The following is an 18,499-nucleotide window of genomic DNA, read 5'->3' as shown; positions in this document are numbered from 1 at the left end:
CATCCGAACCACTGGGGACATCAACAAGGACCAAGTCGACCCTATGTACAATATCTCCAAATGCAGTAAGAGAAACCAGAGAGTCAACAAACAACCAATCCTCCCCGATGCGGAATCTCTATCTTAATTCTCAACCCCCCACCCCGTATCCTATCGTCAAACTTCCATTTGATGTCACCGCTGGCAAGAGCAGAAACTCACACTGCTTATCTGAAGTGGTCCCACCGCGTCTACCCTCCCTCTCCCCGTCCCCTCCCCTTAGTCTCAAACGCAAAGTCTTTCCATCTGCTGCGCCGCGTCACGCCCCCTCTGACGTGACTTCCTGTATCCGGCGCGGCGGTACGTACGCGGCAGAGGGAAGGCTGAACTTCGGGGCTGCTGCAGAAAAGCTGCGTGAATGGATGCTGCTGCCGCCGACGATGTCATGCAAAATTGGAGGTAGGACGGAGGATGTATCGAGAGCGCGAGACAGATGCTGGCCCGCTAGCAGAGAGGAGGAGGGGGAGATGGCGAACCGCTAGCGACGAAGAGGGGGAGGGGATTTGCCGGGCCCAGTGGAAGAGATTGCTATTTCTGTATCTGTGTTATACCTTATTTTATTATATCAATGCATTTTATGATTGATTCAGATAGGAATTTTAGGGGTTTTTTAAAATTGTGTTTGAGTGAGAAGGTGAGGGTTATGTTGAAACCTATTTGAAAAAAAAATTTAGTGCTGAATCCAAATTGCCAAAAAATGCAGTTAAAGATATTTTTTTTTTAGTCTTAATATTTTTATTGATTTTGTAATAAAGAGAGAACATTAATAACAACAACTGTACTACAATATGATATTTAAATTGAGTTAAAATAAAATAGTAAAAAAAAAGACACCTTAAAGTATGTAAGCAGTATAAAGTTCATGCATGTGACACAGATGGTAATAATATACATGAAGAAAAATCTTGGAATGCCCTCCCGCGGGAGGTGGTGGAGATGAAAACGGTAACGGAATTCAAGCATGCGTGGAACAGGCATAAAGGAATCCTGTGCAGAAGGAATGGATCCACAGAAGCTTAGCTGAAATTGGGTGGCGGGGGGAAGAGGGGTTGGTGGTTGAGAGGCTAGGATGGGGGAGGGCAGACTTATACGGGGTCTGTGCCGGAGCCGGTGATGGGAGGCGGGACTGGTGGTTGGGAGGCGGGAAATACTGCTGCACAGACTTATATGGTCTGTGCCCTGAAAAAGACAGGTACAAATCAAGGTAAGGTATACACATGAGTTTATCGTGGGCAGACTAGATGGACCGTGCAGGTCTTTTTCTGCCGTCATCTACTATTTTACTATGTTACTATCTTCAAAATAGGATATCAGTGGAGTCCATTTTTCTTTATACAAAGCTTATTGAGATTTCTTTTAGCAAAATATGTTTCATATTTATAGGTTTCAAACAATAAATTCCACCATTCTTGATAAGTAGCTTGTTGTAACTTTTGGCATGGAAACGCATTCTAACGGATGCAAGGTGCCAAAATTCTGAAATAGCAGATTGGTGCAGAAATACACTTATGCACCCAGTTATAGGATAGCGCCTAAGTGTATCTGTGTGCATCTGTAAAGGGGGCATTCCTATGGGAGGGGCATGGGTAGTTCAGGGGCATTCTGGAAAATTGCATGCAGTATTATTGAATACCACAGATGCACACCCAACTTGCCTGCCAGGATTTACATCTGGTTTCAGTTGGTGTAAGTCCTCACGCCCAAAGTTGTTCGTGGAATTTGGCGCCCAGCGCTATTCTATAAAGACCGTTCACCCTGGAGTGTCCTTTATAGAATAGCGCTGGGTGCCATTTAATGAATCCGGCCCAATATGTTGAGTGAGTTCAGTTGTTACAATTGAATTCTTTGACTGGGTGACCAGAGAATTGAATCAGGGACGTGCTATAGACGTAATCTACTTAGATTTCAGCAAAGCTTTTGACTCGGTTCCCCACAGGAGGCTCTTGAATAAACTTGACAGGCTGAAGATAGGACCTGACGTAGTGAACTGGATTAGGAACTGGTTGACGGACAGTCGCCAGAAGGTGGTGGTTAATGGAATTCGCTCGGAGGAGGGAAAGGTGAGTAATGGAGTGCCTCAGGGATCGGTGCTGGGGCTGATTCTGTTCAATATATTTGTGAGTGTCATTGCCGAAGGGTTAGAAGGTAAAGTTTGCCTTTTTGTGGATGATACTAAGGTTTGTAACAGAGTGGACACCTGGGAGGGAGTGGAAAACATGAAAAAGGATCTGCGGAATCTAGAAGAATGGTCTAAGGTTTGGCAATTAAAATTCAATGCAAAATGATGCACTTAGGGAGTAGAAGTCCACGGGAGACATATGTGTTAGGCGGTGAGAGTCTCATATGTACGGACGGGGAGAGGGATCTTGGGGTGATAGTATCTGAGGATCTGAAGGCGACGAAGCAGTGTGACAAGGCGGTGGCCGTAGCTAGAAGGTTGCTAGGCTGTTTAGAGAGAGGTGTGACCAGCAGAAGAAAAGAGGTTTTAATGCCCCTGTATAAGTCGTTCATGAGGCCCCACCTGGAGTATTGTGTTTAGTTTTGGAGGTCGTATCTTGCTAAGGATGTAAAAAGAATTGAAGCGTTGCAAAGAAAAGCTACGAGAATAGTATGGGATTTGCGTTACAAGACGTATGAGGAGAGACTTACTGACCAGAACATGTATTGAAAGGCATTAATCCGCAAACAAACCTTTTCCAGAGATGGGAAGGTGGTAGAACTAGAGGACATGAAATGAGATTGAAGGAGGGCAGACTCAAGAAAAATGTCAGGAAGTATTTTTTCACGGAGAGAGTGGTGGATACTTGGAATGCCCTCCCGCGGGAGGTGGTGGAGATGAAAACTGTAACGGAATTGAAATATGTGTGGAATAAACATAAAGGAATCCTGCTGAGAAGGAATGGATCCTCAGAAGCTTAACCGAGATTGGGTGGCAGAGCCGGTGATTGGGAGGCGGGGCTAGTGCTGGGCAGGCGGGGCGAATGCTGGGCAGACTTCTACGGTCTGTGCCCTGAAAATGCAGATACAAATCAAGATAAGATATACACAAAAAGTAGCACATATGAGTTTATCTTGTTGGGCAGACTGGATGGACCGTGCAGGTCTTTTTCTGCCATCATCTACTATGTTACTATGAGGCATATTTTCAAAGCACTAGTAATCAAAAGTGTATCAAAATGTAAACATATCACTCCATCTCTAGCAGTTCTGCATCGGGTACCTATTGAAGCGCGTATTCATTTCAAAATACTGTTGCTAGTTTTTAAATTTTTAAGGGGTAAGGTTTCTCCAGTAATTTTCTTCTCTACATCTCCATCAACTTTTTCATTCTCTGTGATCAGCTTTGAACGTTTTAGATATACCTTCATTTTGTTTAGTTTATCTGGAAGAGTATATGAATTCTCTCTTTTTTACTTAAAAGGTCCACAGATGTGTAATTCACTTCCAGACAAAATTCAGTCTCTTTGGGATTTAAAGTAATGTTAAAGACCCTTTTATTTGAAGAAGCCTATAACATCAATGTGCCGTAATTAGATTGATGGTGTCTTTACAAGGTTCAATAGATTGAGCTTTAAACTGAGCTGTTGAATAAGATAATAAGTATGAATGTTATATATATATATATATATATATATATTGAAGGCTGCAAGATTGAATATTTTGGTGATTTTTATGTTGTACTAGTAAAAAAGCCCCGTTTCTGATGCAAATGAAACGGGGCTAGCAATGTTTTCTTCTATGTGCATGTGGGAGTGTGTGTGTCCCTGCCCTCTGGCCTCTCTCCCCTCCCCCCTCTGAGTCCTTCACTGTTACAGAGCCAGCGATTTGATTTCGTGCTCTGCTGTTTTCCTTCACTGACTGTGTTACAGAGAGGGCGGGGCAGACACTCATAGGGAAACCGGATATCTCGCCCCCTTCACACTTCCGGCTGGAGGCTTCATAGAACGTTGGTGTTGCCTTTTATATAGAGAGATTCCTGTTTGGGTACAGGGAGGGGCTGGAAAAATATGGATGGTATCTGTGTATGGGGGGACTATAATATTGGTTAAATTATGACAAAGTTGCAGAATGTACACATTTTGTGCACAGAATTTTGAATTTTTTGGGTGCAGAATTCTGGCAGGAGTAACAGTATACAATAAAACATCTTAAATAGACTGCATAGGGTGTAAGCAAAGATGGAACATATGGATAGATAAGATAGAGTAACAGGAGTAAGAAAATAAGGTACTAATTTAAAGAAAGTTGCAAATGAGGTCAGAAAGATGCTTGAATATTATCTTAGCTAGGATAGGAGTGGATAAATATGTCCTGCTATAGTGTGTGCATCTGTTGTCATTCCAAGTGTGTGACTGTCAAGTTCCTGCCTTTTCATCTAAGTGAAGAACTAATACTTCCAACAGTTTATCCTAAATAATGCAGGCATCACTGTGAGTAGTCTCTCCATACTCTGGACAAAAACCAAGCTCTTGCCTACTATCTTAATTCTATCAGAAAATCAGTACAGCTGTTCATCTCCTTCAGTTCCTAGAAAACTTGAAACTCAAGTGGCAGCACATATGCTGGCTAATTGGGTAGTATCCTGCATTCAGTTCTGTTATGAAAGGACTAGTATCTCTAGCCAGTAAGGTCGGACCCCATCAAATAAGAGTGACCACTCCTTCCATAGCTCGTCTAAGGTCTGCTTCATTGGAAAGCATGTGCAGAGCAGCTGCTTGTTCCTGACTTTGTACCATCACCTTAATCTATATTGTCTTTTGTCAGAGATGCTGTTTTTAGTTGCGCAGTACCGTAATCCAGGCAACTCTTGTATTATCTGGCCAGATTGTTCCTTAGTGCTGAGAAGATCATCTAGAAAGTGGAGCAACTCTTGAGTTTAGGAGGCCCCCTTTCTCAATTCAATCCTGCTTCTAGCTGAAGAGAGCAATATTGCTTACCTGTAACAGATGATTTTTTTCCCACCTCTCCAACAGGCTGATGCTCAAAACCTAACACTAGCGCTAAAGGTGATTAGCACTGGGCTGACGCTGGCATTAGTGTGTCTTGAATGCTCTAATAGTTTCAGTGCACACCTCGTTTAAATGCGGTCATTAAGTACCCTACATGAATTCTTAAAAATAAGAAAAAAAAGCTGTCAGGTGTGTTTAGCAACAGAAAAATAATGCCAGGTCCAGGGCAGCATTAGAAGGGTTGGCTCTCCCACCAACCTGACCAGCCAGCCCCAGACGGGCTTCCCCAGCAATGCCATCCTGCCACAACTCCTTCCCCTATGAAACTAACAAAAACCTCTGGTGGTCCAGTGGACCCCTGCACCCCTACCCAAAATAATCCCTGGTGGTCTAATGGGACTCTGACCCCCCCCCCCCCAAACGGTTCTCCCTAAACTTAGAAAAAGCCCTGATGCCCCCCCCCCCCAGACCCCTTCGTACCTCTATAAGAGGCAGGAGGGGTGCCTGTTCTCTTCTGCTCTCAGCAGCATCAGCATCAAAATGGCGGTGCCCCACACTTCGTGGTGTATCCTAGCTACCATAAGGGAGTTTCTCCTTTATTTAGTAGTAAGGCTCCGCCAATTGCATCCCAGGATATACTGGGTGGGTCTCCGCCACTTTGATGACAGCTTGCAGAGTAGGAGGGAGTAGGCATTGTGGAGCTAAAAGTTTGCATTTGAAGGCTATGCACTGTGTTAACCTACAGCTCTATAATGCAAGCTTACTTTATCTACCCCTTTATCTTGATGTTGCCCACTTGTGTGTCTGATTAATCAGGTGCCTACAGAGAATACCCATTATAGGTAAGCAGCTTGTTTTCCTTTAGAACTTATTCTTTTCAGATAAAATATGAATGAATATCACAATTAACTTGTCTCATATATGTATCTAAACTAGTACTAACCCAAAAAATGTATCTCGATAGATATTTTAGCCACAAATGTATATTAAATAATAAAACCTTTTTATGTTTTCTCAAAGGCTGTACCAAGCATGGCAGAAGGCTGAACTTCTTTCTTGGAGAATTAAACATCAAGTGTAAAACTGTGAGTTTTGTTTAAACTCGTCCCTTTGTTCCCATAAAGACATTCTTAAGCTTTCCAGAGGTGCAACTATGAAACAGTTAAAAAGAAAAAGAAAGAGTAATTTTAGCGTTCAAGAAACGCAGACTTTACTTAAAGAAATCAAAAAGAGGAAAGATGTCCTTTTTTCAAAGCAGCTCAATACAACAATTAATGAAATGAAAAGGAAGGCTTGGGAGGAGATAGCAGAATGTGTGAATTCTGTAGGTGAAGGAGAGCAGAGAACTGGGACTGAAGTGAAAAGGAGGTACCTTGACTGGCGAGCTCTTATGAAAAGGAAGCGGCTCAATTCAAATGTAAAGCTTTTAGGGGCAGAGTTTCACCTTCCCTCCTCAGATGTAGATGAATCTCTTAATGGAGAGATGGATGACAAGAGTGGGTTTGTAAATGAATCATCCTTTGAATGGCAAAGTATAACAGATTTCCGAGAAGCAAGTGGATCATTGACAGGAGTCAAAGTAGAAGAAGAAGAGGAGGACCCGCAGAGTTTTGAAGTAAGTAGATAGTATTCCTTTTAGTACTATCAGAACTCTGCCAATAGGAAAACTTTTGATTATCAAGGATTTTCTAGAATGGGTCTGATAGACGGCCATAATTAACGCATAAAACAAATTACCAAGTTTAATTACTGCATCTACATTTTTTTTATAATACGAGCATTTAATCTAATGCCTACATATTGTTATTGGACCATGACTCAAATTAATGAGAGACCTGTGAGCACAGCCCTCATATTGTGATATGAGCAATCACATTGCCTTGCTGCAAAGTATTAACGTGATTTAAAAAACTAGAAGTGCTGATAAATGCAAAGGAAATTAATTGTAGCTTTCTCTATTAATAGTGGACTCTAGTGAACACTGTGTAGTAATGACGGCTAGGAAAGCTAATACTGATTTTATCAACAGAATAATGACTTTCTCCTGCCTCAGTATGTAAGCTGTGTTTATCTCTGTCTAGTTATCACTGGCTTTAGTTCCATTATCTAAAGAGAACAGATCAATGATACTTTTGACAATAACCACACAGTTGCTGTCAGAAAGGCATAAACAGTAATCACAAAGAACAAATTATGTATATTACTAACAACAAAACCCTAATATCCCAACCTGAAAATTATGTAATAAAATGCAGGAACAGATTTTATTAATATTTTGTGTTACAAATTCCAAACGCCTGTTCAAAAAAGTATGCCTTTACATTCCTGTGAAAGCAAAGGTAATTGTTTTCTGTCCAAAGCTCAAGGGGAATAAATTTTGGAAGAAATGAGTGACAAAAGCTGGCAGCGCATGGCTCATGGAATTATTTCCAACTCCTCTGCATGTGTTTCTACATATGTGTATCTGTATTGCTTTTGGAGTGGAGCTCAAAGAACATGTAGTGGAGGAGTGACCTAATGGTTAGTTCAGCGTGCTTTGATTCCCACTGCAGCTCCTTGTGAATTTAAGCAAATCACCTAACCTTCCATTGTCCCAGGTACAAAAATTTAGATTGTGAGCCCTCTAGGGACAGAGAAAGTACCTGCATATAATGTGTACAGCGTTGCGTACATATAGTAGCACTATAGAAATGATTAGTAGTACTTTAAGGAAGCAGTACTCTAACATTCTGTTGATTATAGAAAGAAAGAATAAAATAAAAATATATGTACCACTAGACATCACTGTCAAAAATAATTCAAAAGACAGATTTTATAGTTTAGCCACAGAGTGCCATTGTCCCAAAACAAGTATTGTCATCTTTCTCCGCCACTAGTATGCCATGCACCTAATAGCCAGTAATAGACTACATGGTTCAGTCACTAGGTTTTAGCATAGATAACAACCATTAAGAAAACTATACTGTTAGTTATTAAGTTTCACAATAGAATTTACAAGAAATAAAATGAAATGCACATCTGAATCACTATGAACCAGCCCAGTAGGGATAGGGGTGTGGCAACAGGTGGAGTACATGTTGGGAAAATCATGTAGAGCATACTGTACCTTTGTGGAATAATTTACAACCCCTCCATGGGTGTGTGTCTGTCTGTCTGTCTGTGCATATCTGTGCTGTCCATAGTGTGTCTTTGAGTTGGAGTAGAGAGAGGGGAGAGACGCATATCATGGAGATGTACACAAACATTCTGTTGGTTTGGGAAGAAAAATAAAAAAAAATTTGGGAATATAATCATTAAATGTTACTATCAAATGATTTCAAACAATGGATTTTACAGGATGTCACTGCCCTAAGGCAACAGGTATTGCTGTGCTTCTCCACCACTAGGTTGCAGCACACACAAACAGGAAGAAAATTCACAGCTCTGTCATTAGGTGGTCGTTTACTAAGCTATGGTAACAAATAGCCTTAGAGGGGCATAATCGAAGGCGAACGCCTATCTCCATGGGCGTCTATGTCCGAAAACGGGTATGTGAAGAGGCGGGACAGACCGTATTTTTTAAAAAAATGGACGTTTTTCAGCTGAGCCTTTGTTTTTTTTAGTGATAATGGAAACTAAAAACGCTCAGCTCAAAAACGTCCTAATCCGAGCCATTTGGTCATGGGAGGGGCCACGATTTGTAGTACACTCGCCCCCCCTGACATGCCAGGATACCAACTGGGCACCCTAGAGGTCAGTGCGGTGGACTTCAGACAACGCTCCCACATGCATAGCTCCCTTACCATGGGTGCTGAGCCCCCAACCCCCCTCCCCCAAAATCCACTACCCACAAATGTACAACACTACCATAGCTCTTAGGGGTGAAGGGGGCACCTACATGTGGGCACAGTGGGTTTTGGAGGCCTCCCATTTACCAGTACAAGTGTTACAGGTAGGGGGGATGGGCCTGGGTCCGCCTGGCTGAACTGCACTGCGGTACGCACTAAAAGTGCTCCAGGGACCTGCATACACGCAGGCCTCTAGGACTGGTTGCTGCTATATAACATTGGCACACCAGTTGACACCTGAAGACTAATCTCTCCAAAAACGTCCTTTATTGGAATAAGCACGCTTACTCACAGTTAACTGCAGATCAGAGGTTGTGCCCCACTGACAACGAGTCTCCCTGGTACTGAGACTAGCAGTAGGTCAGAGCTGGCAGAATGCTGTACAATGCCCTCTTTCAGCCACATTCAAGGGAAGAACTAAGTTCTCTAACTTGGCTAACATGTGAAAGGGATCTAAAACTGGCTTACAAAAATGGCCACTACCTCATGGACTACCGGAAACAAAACAGGGCACACTCTGACCCAGTAAGCAGGGGGAAAAGCACCATGGGAGTAGAGCCTACCAACTACCAACATTGTGAGCATTTGCCACAAGCTAGTGGAATCACAGAGCCCAATACCCTACACCCACCACAATGCATTGCTGATGTGACTCTGCAGTGCGCATAACAGAAAATGTGTCACACTCATCCGAGAGCCACATCAGAACCAGGGAAAGGCTGTCACAGGATAGAACACATTCTGCTGTCATAGAGGTGGGTACGGCATTTGAGGCTGGCATGGAGGCTGGAAAAAAAGCTTGTAAAGTGGGTTTTTTTTTTGGTGGGAGGGGGTTAGTGACCACTGAGGGAGTCGGGGGAGGTGATCCCCGATTCCCTCCAGTGGTCATCTGGTCAGTTGGGGCACTTTTTTGGGACCTGTTTATGAAAAAAAAAAGGGGTCCAAAAAAGTGACCCAAAATCGCGGTAAAAACGCCTTTTTTTTCGCTTATCAGCTAAAGACGCCCATCTCTCGGCCGATAACCACGCCCCAGTTCCGCTTCCAACACGCCCCCATCAACTTTACCCGTTTCCGCGACGGATTGCATTTGGAAACGCCCAAAATCGGCTTTTGATTATACCGATTTGGGCGCCCACGGGAGAAAGACGCCCATCTCCCAATTTGGGTCGCAATATAGGCGTTTTTCTCTTTCGAAAATAAGCAGGTTAGTGTGCTAAGGTCGATTTTTATCGAGGCCAAAAAAACCCTGATTTTCTATTTATTTAATGGTCATACACTAATGTTAGGCCATTTTATCTGTGTTAGGCATGAGTTAGTACCTAACGCAGCTTCGTAAAAGGACCCCTAGGTGTAATATGTGTAATAACCATTATGAAAGCTAGTTCAATCATTAGTTTTCACAGTAGAATTTTATGAAAAAGAAAATGATATACACACCTGAATCACTAAGAGTCATCTCAGCAGATATAGGAGTCTGGCAGCAGGAAGAGGAGGCTGGTGAGAAAGGATGCGGTGCATGCCTTATGGAATGATTTGCAATCTCTCTGCATGTGTGTGTGAATGTGTGTCTGTATCTAGGAGGGGAAGGGAAAAAGAAGGACAATTTGAAAGATGTAGTTTTCTGATCTCAGTGTTACAGTGAATCAGTGTTTGTATACTGCATAGAAATACATTGGGCCATTTGGGAGTTGGGGGGGGGGGGGTTATTTCTTTAGAATCCTAATCCTATCTGCCCCATTTTTTAACTTGATTCATGTTTTCACCAGTTTTTACTCCATGCCAAATTTGCTCTCATTTCATGTAATTTCAGAGTTCTTTTCCCCCAAATACACATTTTTTGATCCTGTGTATATAATTTCTTTCCAACATTCAGTTGTTAGAAAGCATAACAATTGATCTCTCTTTTAAAATGTTATTACATGTTTTCTTTTTCTCGGCCATTATGATTACTTAAAGGAATATCATAATTGTCCTTTTTTATCTCCCTCCTCTTCTCTTCCCCCTGATAGTTTGAAATTGAGGAAGAAGAAGAAATTTTATCATCTGTCATGCCAGATTCCAAAAAGGGAAATGAAATCACTGAAGACTTTCCTCACATTGAAGAATTTGGAACTATCAGCTCTGCACAAGCAAGATTAGCATGTGAAGATTCTCATCTTCTTATTAGCCTTGAGAAGCAGAAACTAGAGCTGGAAAAACAGCGTTTAGATATTGAAGCTGAGAGGCTTCAAGTAGAGAAAGAACGATTGCAAATAGAAAAGGAAAGATTACGACATTTAGACATGGAACATGAAAGGCTACAGCTGGAGAAAGAGCGACTGCAGATTGAAAGAGAGAAACTGAGGATACAAGTCATGCGTTCTGAAAAACCTGCCCTTGAAAATGAGCATGCCTCAGTAGAGAAGTCTGTTTTGCCACCATTAGACATTGAAACTGAAAAATTAAAACTTGAAAAAGAGCGTTTACAGTTAGAGAAAGAGAGACTACAGTTTTTAAAATTTGAATCTGAGAAACTTCAAATCGAGAAAGAACGTCTGCAAGTTGAAAAAGAACGTCTTAGAATTCAGAGAGATGGACATTTACAGTAACTGAGGTTTTTAAAGGTACAATTTGTTTTGAAGATTGTAAGATATTTTTAGAGTTGAGTAACATTAATGTCATTCCTTTTATTGACCTTTATTTTGGTCTATAGCTGATGATCCAAATTAGTGATACATAGTATGTCATTGTGCCTACATAAATGGAAGATTTATGTGCTTTTCAGTGTATCAAAAATGTAATGTCCTATTGCACCCAAAAATCTTGTCTAGTATTAGTAATGTGGTGAGAGTTTTCCAGTGCACAAAAGTATGACTTAAACCTGTTTATATCTTTCATCTGTTGTATAAGCTGCATTACACAAACAGTATCTATCAAACCAAATTCACATATCTGTAAAGAACACAGTAAATATATTTTTTTAGACAGTGACTATGCACAGTGACTTAAATGTATGGTAGAATTAGTTTATCATGAGCTGAATTCATACAGAAACAATATCTTTGTATTTTTGACAAAGGACGGGAAAATAGTATAAAGTTCCATTTGTTAGCAAATGCAAAGTGGCTTGCCCATCTTGCAGAGTAGTTATGGTTTGGTAGTGCAAATTGGTAGCTGTCCAGTGATAAAGACTCCATCACACAATAGATGGAACATCCCAGTATATATTAAGTACTAGCCGTTGAGCCCGTTAAAACGGGCTAGTATGGGGTTTTTCCAAGGCCCCCCTCCCCTCGCCGCTGCAGGTCCCCCCCCCCCCCGAGGTCGCCGCTACCAGTCCCCCCCCGTCCCCCAGAGTCGCCGCCGCCGCCACCCCTCCACCCGGCCCGGGTCCTCTCTTCGCTATTGAACTTACATCGCTGAAACACAGCACGCAGATCAGCAGAGCTCCCGTCAGCCTTCTCTGCCTGTGTCCCGGACCCGCCCTCGTGTGATGTAACGTCGGCGAGGGTGGGACAAAGGCAGGGAAGGAAGGCCGACGGGAGCTCAGCTGATCTGCCTGCTGTGTGTCGGCTATGTAAGTTCAATACTGAAGAGAGTGCTCGGGCCGGGTGGAGGGGGGGCGGCGACGGTGACTCCGGGTGGGGGGAGCGGTAGCGGCGACCTCAGGGGGGGAGCGGTAGCGACGTCGGCAGTTCCCTCCCCTTTGCGCAATTTCCCTCTCTGTCTCGCCCCCGTCATCACGTATTGACGCGGGGGCGGGACAGAGAGGGAAGTCTCTACTGCGCATTTGCGGGTGAGTACGGTCACTCGCCATTTATATGTTTGATAGTCTCTAAAAGTAAAAGTTACGTCTCAATTAGAGAGAGGCCTAGTAGGTGTACTTGAATCGCAACTTCATCTGAACTAGGGAGGTCTGCTGATAAGAACAGGAAAGGCTGTGGATTGCTTCAGCCAGTTGCATTTTGATTTGGATAAGAACATGCCTAAGAAAAGCCATGTTCAGACAGACCGAGCATCTCATATCTTGACATTGGCCAGTCTGGGTCACAAGTATCTGGAAGATCCCAAATGTAAGATCTTTTTTTTTCTCTTAGCTCATTTCCAGGATTAAGTAAGGCATTTGATTCAAGTCACTACATATGATCAGTTTGGCTTATGAATTCAGGAATTTGAAGATTTGCATTGATACCAGACACTGGACCCTTTTACTGTTAAGTACCATATGACCCTTAGGTATAAAATAGGACACGTAGCATTTAACACATACTAAGCTTTAGTAAAAGGCCCCTCTCTTAGTTAATCCACATTATTTTTTTGTACATAATTCATTCAGATTGGGTTAAACCCAAAAAGCCATTTGGTCTTTTTTCACTCAGTCATCTACAGTGCTAATCTATATATATAAAAGGCAACCCCAACGTTCTGAAGCCTCCACGGAAGTTGAGGCGCCCGAGATATCCGGTGTGCCCTGGAGTGTCTGCACCGCCCTCGCGTCAAAACGTCATGACGTCGAGGGCAGAGCTATGACACTCGAGGGCCGAAACGGCCCACAGCGAACAAGGCAAGTAGCTTCGAGGGAAGGGGGCCCCTTGCTAGCGCCCGTTTCATTCCGCTCAGAAACGGGCATTTTTTCCTAGTCATTCTAATAAATCTGAGGGAAACCATTTGCAGATCTAAACTTGGATTCAGACTGGCCTCCAAGAGATTGTACGTTTCCTTTTCTCAGTAGACTAAAAGTTTGTGGTTGATTAAATAATATTTAACCTTGTAACATATAAGGAAGAAAATGTATTATTTTCCACATCTCCTCAGATTCTCAGTGCCTGCTAACCAGTTCTGGAACACAAAGCATCCTGAGATGACTCAAACACTAAAAACTAAATGTTTGCATCTTGGTGTTTTTCCTTTTCTTTATCTTTTGAGAGGTAAGGAAGCTTTAAGAAAAAAAAATGCAGCACCAATAGATTTTAAACCTTTTTTATGATTGATGTTCTTGTTTTAAGTTTATAGATTTAAAAACATGCTATTTTTGTGAATTGATTCCCAAATTTCCATTTTTCCAGAATACAAAAATAGGTTTTATTCTGTGTGTTCATGATTCCAGTATATCATGTTTAAAAAGTTGCTAGCTTATGAATGCAGATCGCGTAATGTTAGCAGAATACAAAAGAGCATCAGACCCAGCTCATTGATTAATTGTAACTTTTTAGTAATTTTACTTTTTATATTATAATAAAACTGTTCCATTTTTTTGATTTTCTTCTGATATGTTATCAGCTACAGTTGATGTAGAGGAGGGAGACAGAGGCAGGGATGAAAAAATGGGGGTAGAGGGAAGACATGTTTTTGAAAATCAGGGAAAGGCACACTAAAGGGTTGTGGTGATAATGGACAGACTGTTAGCCATGCAAGAGCTGTGATTTTCATCTAGAATATTGGTATCAGTATCATATCTTTTTAAATACCATCAGATTTCTAACTTTTTAATGGCATATAGCATTCATTTGTGGGGATAGGAAGGGCTATTTTCAGCCGTCTTCCTTAGTTTGCAGATCCATAGGTCCCCATAGATTACCTTTTAAAATATGATGGCTGGCTGGTATTGAGGGAACTACTTAGCTTGCGTGTTTTGCAAGCAAGGAGTATGCAGATAAAGAACACCCCAAGATTTCAAAATGAGACTTGGCACTTACCACAGTTCTCTGTCCTACCTCACTTGCAGTTCTGCCCATTTTCTCTGCAGAGGGCAATTTTTCTGCAGGAAAACACCCATTTAGCCACAGAAATCTGTAGGATGTTTCCTTTTGAAATTGACTTTCAGGCCTGTGGGAATTTGGGAAAAGAACTAAAAATAGTTCTCGCAAGCATTTTGCCTTCCCACTTGCACTGGTCCACATATTAGTATTTAAAAGTATGGTTGGAAGTGTACCACCTCCCAGAGTCTTGGACACAAGTTGTAATTTAGCTGTATAATCATGGGATCAATTCTTGAAGGTCAATAGCCTTGTTCTTCACTCCCAGTCCCCAAGGGCTGCCAACAGGTTAGGTTTTCAGCTGTATGTCTTTTGGGTAAAGCACATAGATGTGATCATGTTATACTCGTATTTATTCAGTTTAATTGACTTCCAGTACATTGTAGGATAAAATTTAAGCTATTAGTCCTTGCACATAGAGCATATTATGAAACCATTCCATCTTATTTTTCTTCCATGGTAGGATGAGCTGGGCAGTTGCCCAGAGTTTTATGAGAGATGATGGTGGGGCACTTGTTTAGCTTATTTGGGACCCTGTAGCAAATAAAGAACTGTTAAGGATTTCCAGGCCCCTCCAGCCCAAAAGGAACTGTGGAAAATAAAGTTACTGTGATGGTCTTTGAGCCCCACTGGCTTATGGCCCAGGAAAGCTGTGGCTTCTTATGCTGTATAGTCCTTAACTGCTGCTGATTACAGTAATACTCCTTTCTGGTTGCAGACTCTCCCATATTTGGTGTGGTTGGCAATGGACAGAGGTAAATGATCAGAGGAGAAGTTCATGGGGAGGTTGGGTGCAGGAGGAGAGAGAGTGGAGCATCAGGGGAGATAGAACATGGGGTGGATGAGTAAAGGGGGAAAATCATGGGAGGACAGATGAGAAAGCATGAAGATGAATGAGAGCTGTGGTGGGGAAGGTGTTCTTGCAGTAGGTGGATGTGAGGATTAGGAATTGTGTTTTCTCTTTGTTCAGTTGTAATTTGAATGCAGTTCCCTAGGATTCTAAGATATTCACTCCTTGAGTTATTTTGGTTGCGATTTCTGTTGGGTTCTTGTCAGATGTTTTTGCCAAACACATCAAATACATGTTTGAAAGAGGTCAATTTCCAACAGACAAAGGCAACATAGTACTCACACCTATCCCCCCAAAACACTACCTCCAGTATCAGTGAAATCATAAATTATAGACCGGTAGCCTCAATACCTCTACTGACCAAAAAGATGGAAGGCCTGGTAACACAGCAACTAACGGAATACTTGACAAAATTCTCAATTCCTCATACATCCCAGGTTTCAGACAACAACACAGCACTACCCTGATAACGAAATTCAGAAGCATAATATGCCAAGGACAAAACATATTGCTACTACAATTCGACATGACAAGTGCATTCGACCTAGTAGACCACACCTCACTAATGACACTGCTCAACAACATAGGAATTAGTGGTGCAGTGGCAACATGGTTTAGTGGCTTCCTAAAGACCAGATCCTACATTGTAAAGATGTCCAACCAAACAGCAGCCTCATGGATCTCTGAGTACAAGCAACCACAGGGATCGCCAATATCACCAATACTGTTCAGTATAATGATGATGATGCCACACGGAAAAAAACTGGAATTAATGGGCTTCAACTCATTTATATATGCAGACGACGTCACCATCTTCATACCTTTTCAAAACAATATCACAGACATACAGGACAAAATAAAAAAAGGATTGGACCTCATGGAAGAAGGGGCAACAACTTTCAAACTCAAATGAACAGAGACAAAACCAAATTCTTAGTACTATCCAGTCCACACAACACAACATCCTACCAAAAATTCACAATCAACCAACAAACATACCACATCGAAACACAACTTAAAATACTAGGAATCATTCTCGACAAACATCTAACACTGGACAATCAAATATCAACAGTAACATCAAAATGCTTCAGAACACTATGGAAACTGAGAAGAATAAGAGACTATTTTCCTAGACAATCTTTCTGGATACTAGTCCAATCAACGATACTATTGCAACTAGACTAGTGCAATGCAACATACGTAGGATGCTAGGAAAACGCACTAAAATCACTGCAAACGGTCCAAAACATGGCAGCAAGACTGATTTTCAAGAAATCGAAATACGAAAGAGCAACCCCACTGCTTGAAACACTACATTGGCTACCAGTCAAGGCAAGAATATTTTTTCAAAACAAACACCCTAATCTTCAAGATACTGTTGGAATGGTACCCGAATATATGCTTAACATAATTGAACTATTCTCAAGAAATGCCAGCCTAGAAATGCCAGCCTACTCCTACATCTACCCAACTGCAAAAACACCATCTACAAAACTATCTACACAGCAGGATTTAGCTACCAGAATTCCAAATGGTGGAACTCGATACCAAAAACCATAAGAAGCATCACAAATCTCCTCCAATTCAGAAAAGAAATTAAAACCTATCTCTTCAAAAAATTCTACAACTAATCACAAAGATATCGTTGCCTTCCTTTCAAATCTATCTCTTCAAAAACTCTATGAATAACCACATGAGCTATAGGTGCCCTCTCCACATTGCACAACTCTATTGTAACTCCACCAGAATGTAAATTGTAATCCACTTTGAACTGAAATTTGATTTTGGATAATAGTGGGATACAAGAATGTATAATATAAAAATAAATTATTATGTTGAAAAGTATAGGTGATATTGGCAATCTTTTGCTATCCAAGTGGAGGACAGTGTGTTACCCATCTTGACTTGGTAGGATCTGGATGTCAAGAATCCCTTAAACCACTCTAGTACTTCTCCACCTATGCCAATTTTGTCTATTAGTTTTATCAGGACCTGATGGTCAACCATGTGAAACGCGCTTGACATGTTGAATTATAGGAGGAGGATTTTCTTTCCCTTGCTGATTTCTCTTTTGAAGTTGGTTAGTAGCATTATTAGCGCTGTTTCTGAACTGTATTGTGTCCAGAATCCCAATTGTGAGTTGTGGAGAATGGAAAAGTTGTTGAGATATTCCATGAGCTGTTTGGCTACCACGCCTTTCATGACCTTGGCCCTGAGAGGTATTGAGGCCACTGGTCTGTAGCTGGTGATGTCACATTTGCTCTTTTGTGTGTTCTGTGGTATCAGGGGTTTCTGCCTTTTTCTGTTATAAATAAGTCTTTGGATAGCATGTATGATATGTGAGATCAGATTTATTCTATGAAATATGTTGGGGCTTCGTGCATCAGGTGGTTGTGGCATTCATCTAGCAGACAGAATGCCTTGAAGAATTTTTTTATGGTTTGATTAACGATGTCAGATGTTGGAGGAGTGAACGATGCCCAGATTCTGTCTGAGGTACTTTGTACTTTGTACTTTGTTTTTGTTTCATCTATGTATGTGTCTAGGTTTCTTTGGTCTTGTGTTAGCCCCTTTCTAAGGTCTTCTATCTTAGACTTGAAGTGTTTTGCTAGATTTTGTGCAGATGGGGCCAATTCATTCTGAGATGTCACAGGATTTACATCTAATAATTTGTTTACTAGTCCGTATAGGTTCCTTATGTTACTGTAATCTGTTCCTACTTGTTTTCTGTAGTGGTGGTCCATTTTCCATGTCTTATACTTGTCTTGTAGTTCTTAATTGCTTTTTTCTATTCCATTTTATTCTCCTCGGTTTTATGTTTCATCCATCTCCATTCTCGTTTTCTGCATTAGCTTTTTAGTTCCTTTAAGTCTTCATTGAACAAATGGGATGATTTCTTCTTTTTCGTTACCGGGGCAATATCGTCTAATATGAATTTGCATTGTTCTTCCGATGTGGTGAGGGATTCTGTGGTTTCAGTTGGTAGATTTGTAGTGGTGTTAAGGATTCTGTTCCAGAACACTTCGCCATTAATCTTGCCTCGTGTTTCATATATGGTCGGTGTATTCTTGGTTTGAGACGCGGTTTCTTTCCAGT

General features: G+C 41.5%; 1 protein-coding gene across 1 annotated transcript; it reads left to right on the top strand.

The window, feature by feature from the left end:
• Positions 1 to 342: 342 nt before the first annotated feature.
• On the top strand, positions 343 to 12,026 carry MSANTD4 (Myb/SANT DNA binding domain containing 4 with coiled-coils). Its single transcript, XM_030200252.1, has 3 exons — positions 343 to 438; positions 6,009 to 6,603; positions 10,825 to 12,026. The coding sequence occupies exons 2-3, from the start codon at positions 6,142 to 6,144 to the stop codon at positions 11,401 to 11,403; spliced, it is 1,041 nt and encodes a 346-aa protein (XP_030056112.1). The 5' UTR covers positions 343 to 438; positions 6,009 to 6,141; the 3' UTR covers positions 11,404 to 12,026.
• Positions 12,027 to 18,499: the final 6,473 nt, after the last annotated feature.

Source organism: Microcaecilia unicolor, chromosome 4, assembly GCF_901765095.1.
Source record: "Microcaecilia unicolor chromosome 4, aMicUni1.1, whole genome shotgun sequence".
Classification (NCBI taxonomy): domain Eukaryota; kingdom Metazoa; phylum Chordata; class Amphibia; order Gymnophiona; family Siphonopidae; genus Microcaecilia; species Microcaecilia unicolor.
Note: the sequence above shows the minus strand (reverse complement) of the source record. Positions and strands in the feature narration are given on the sequence as shown.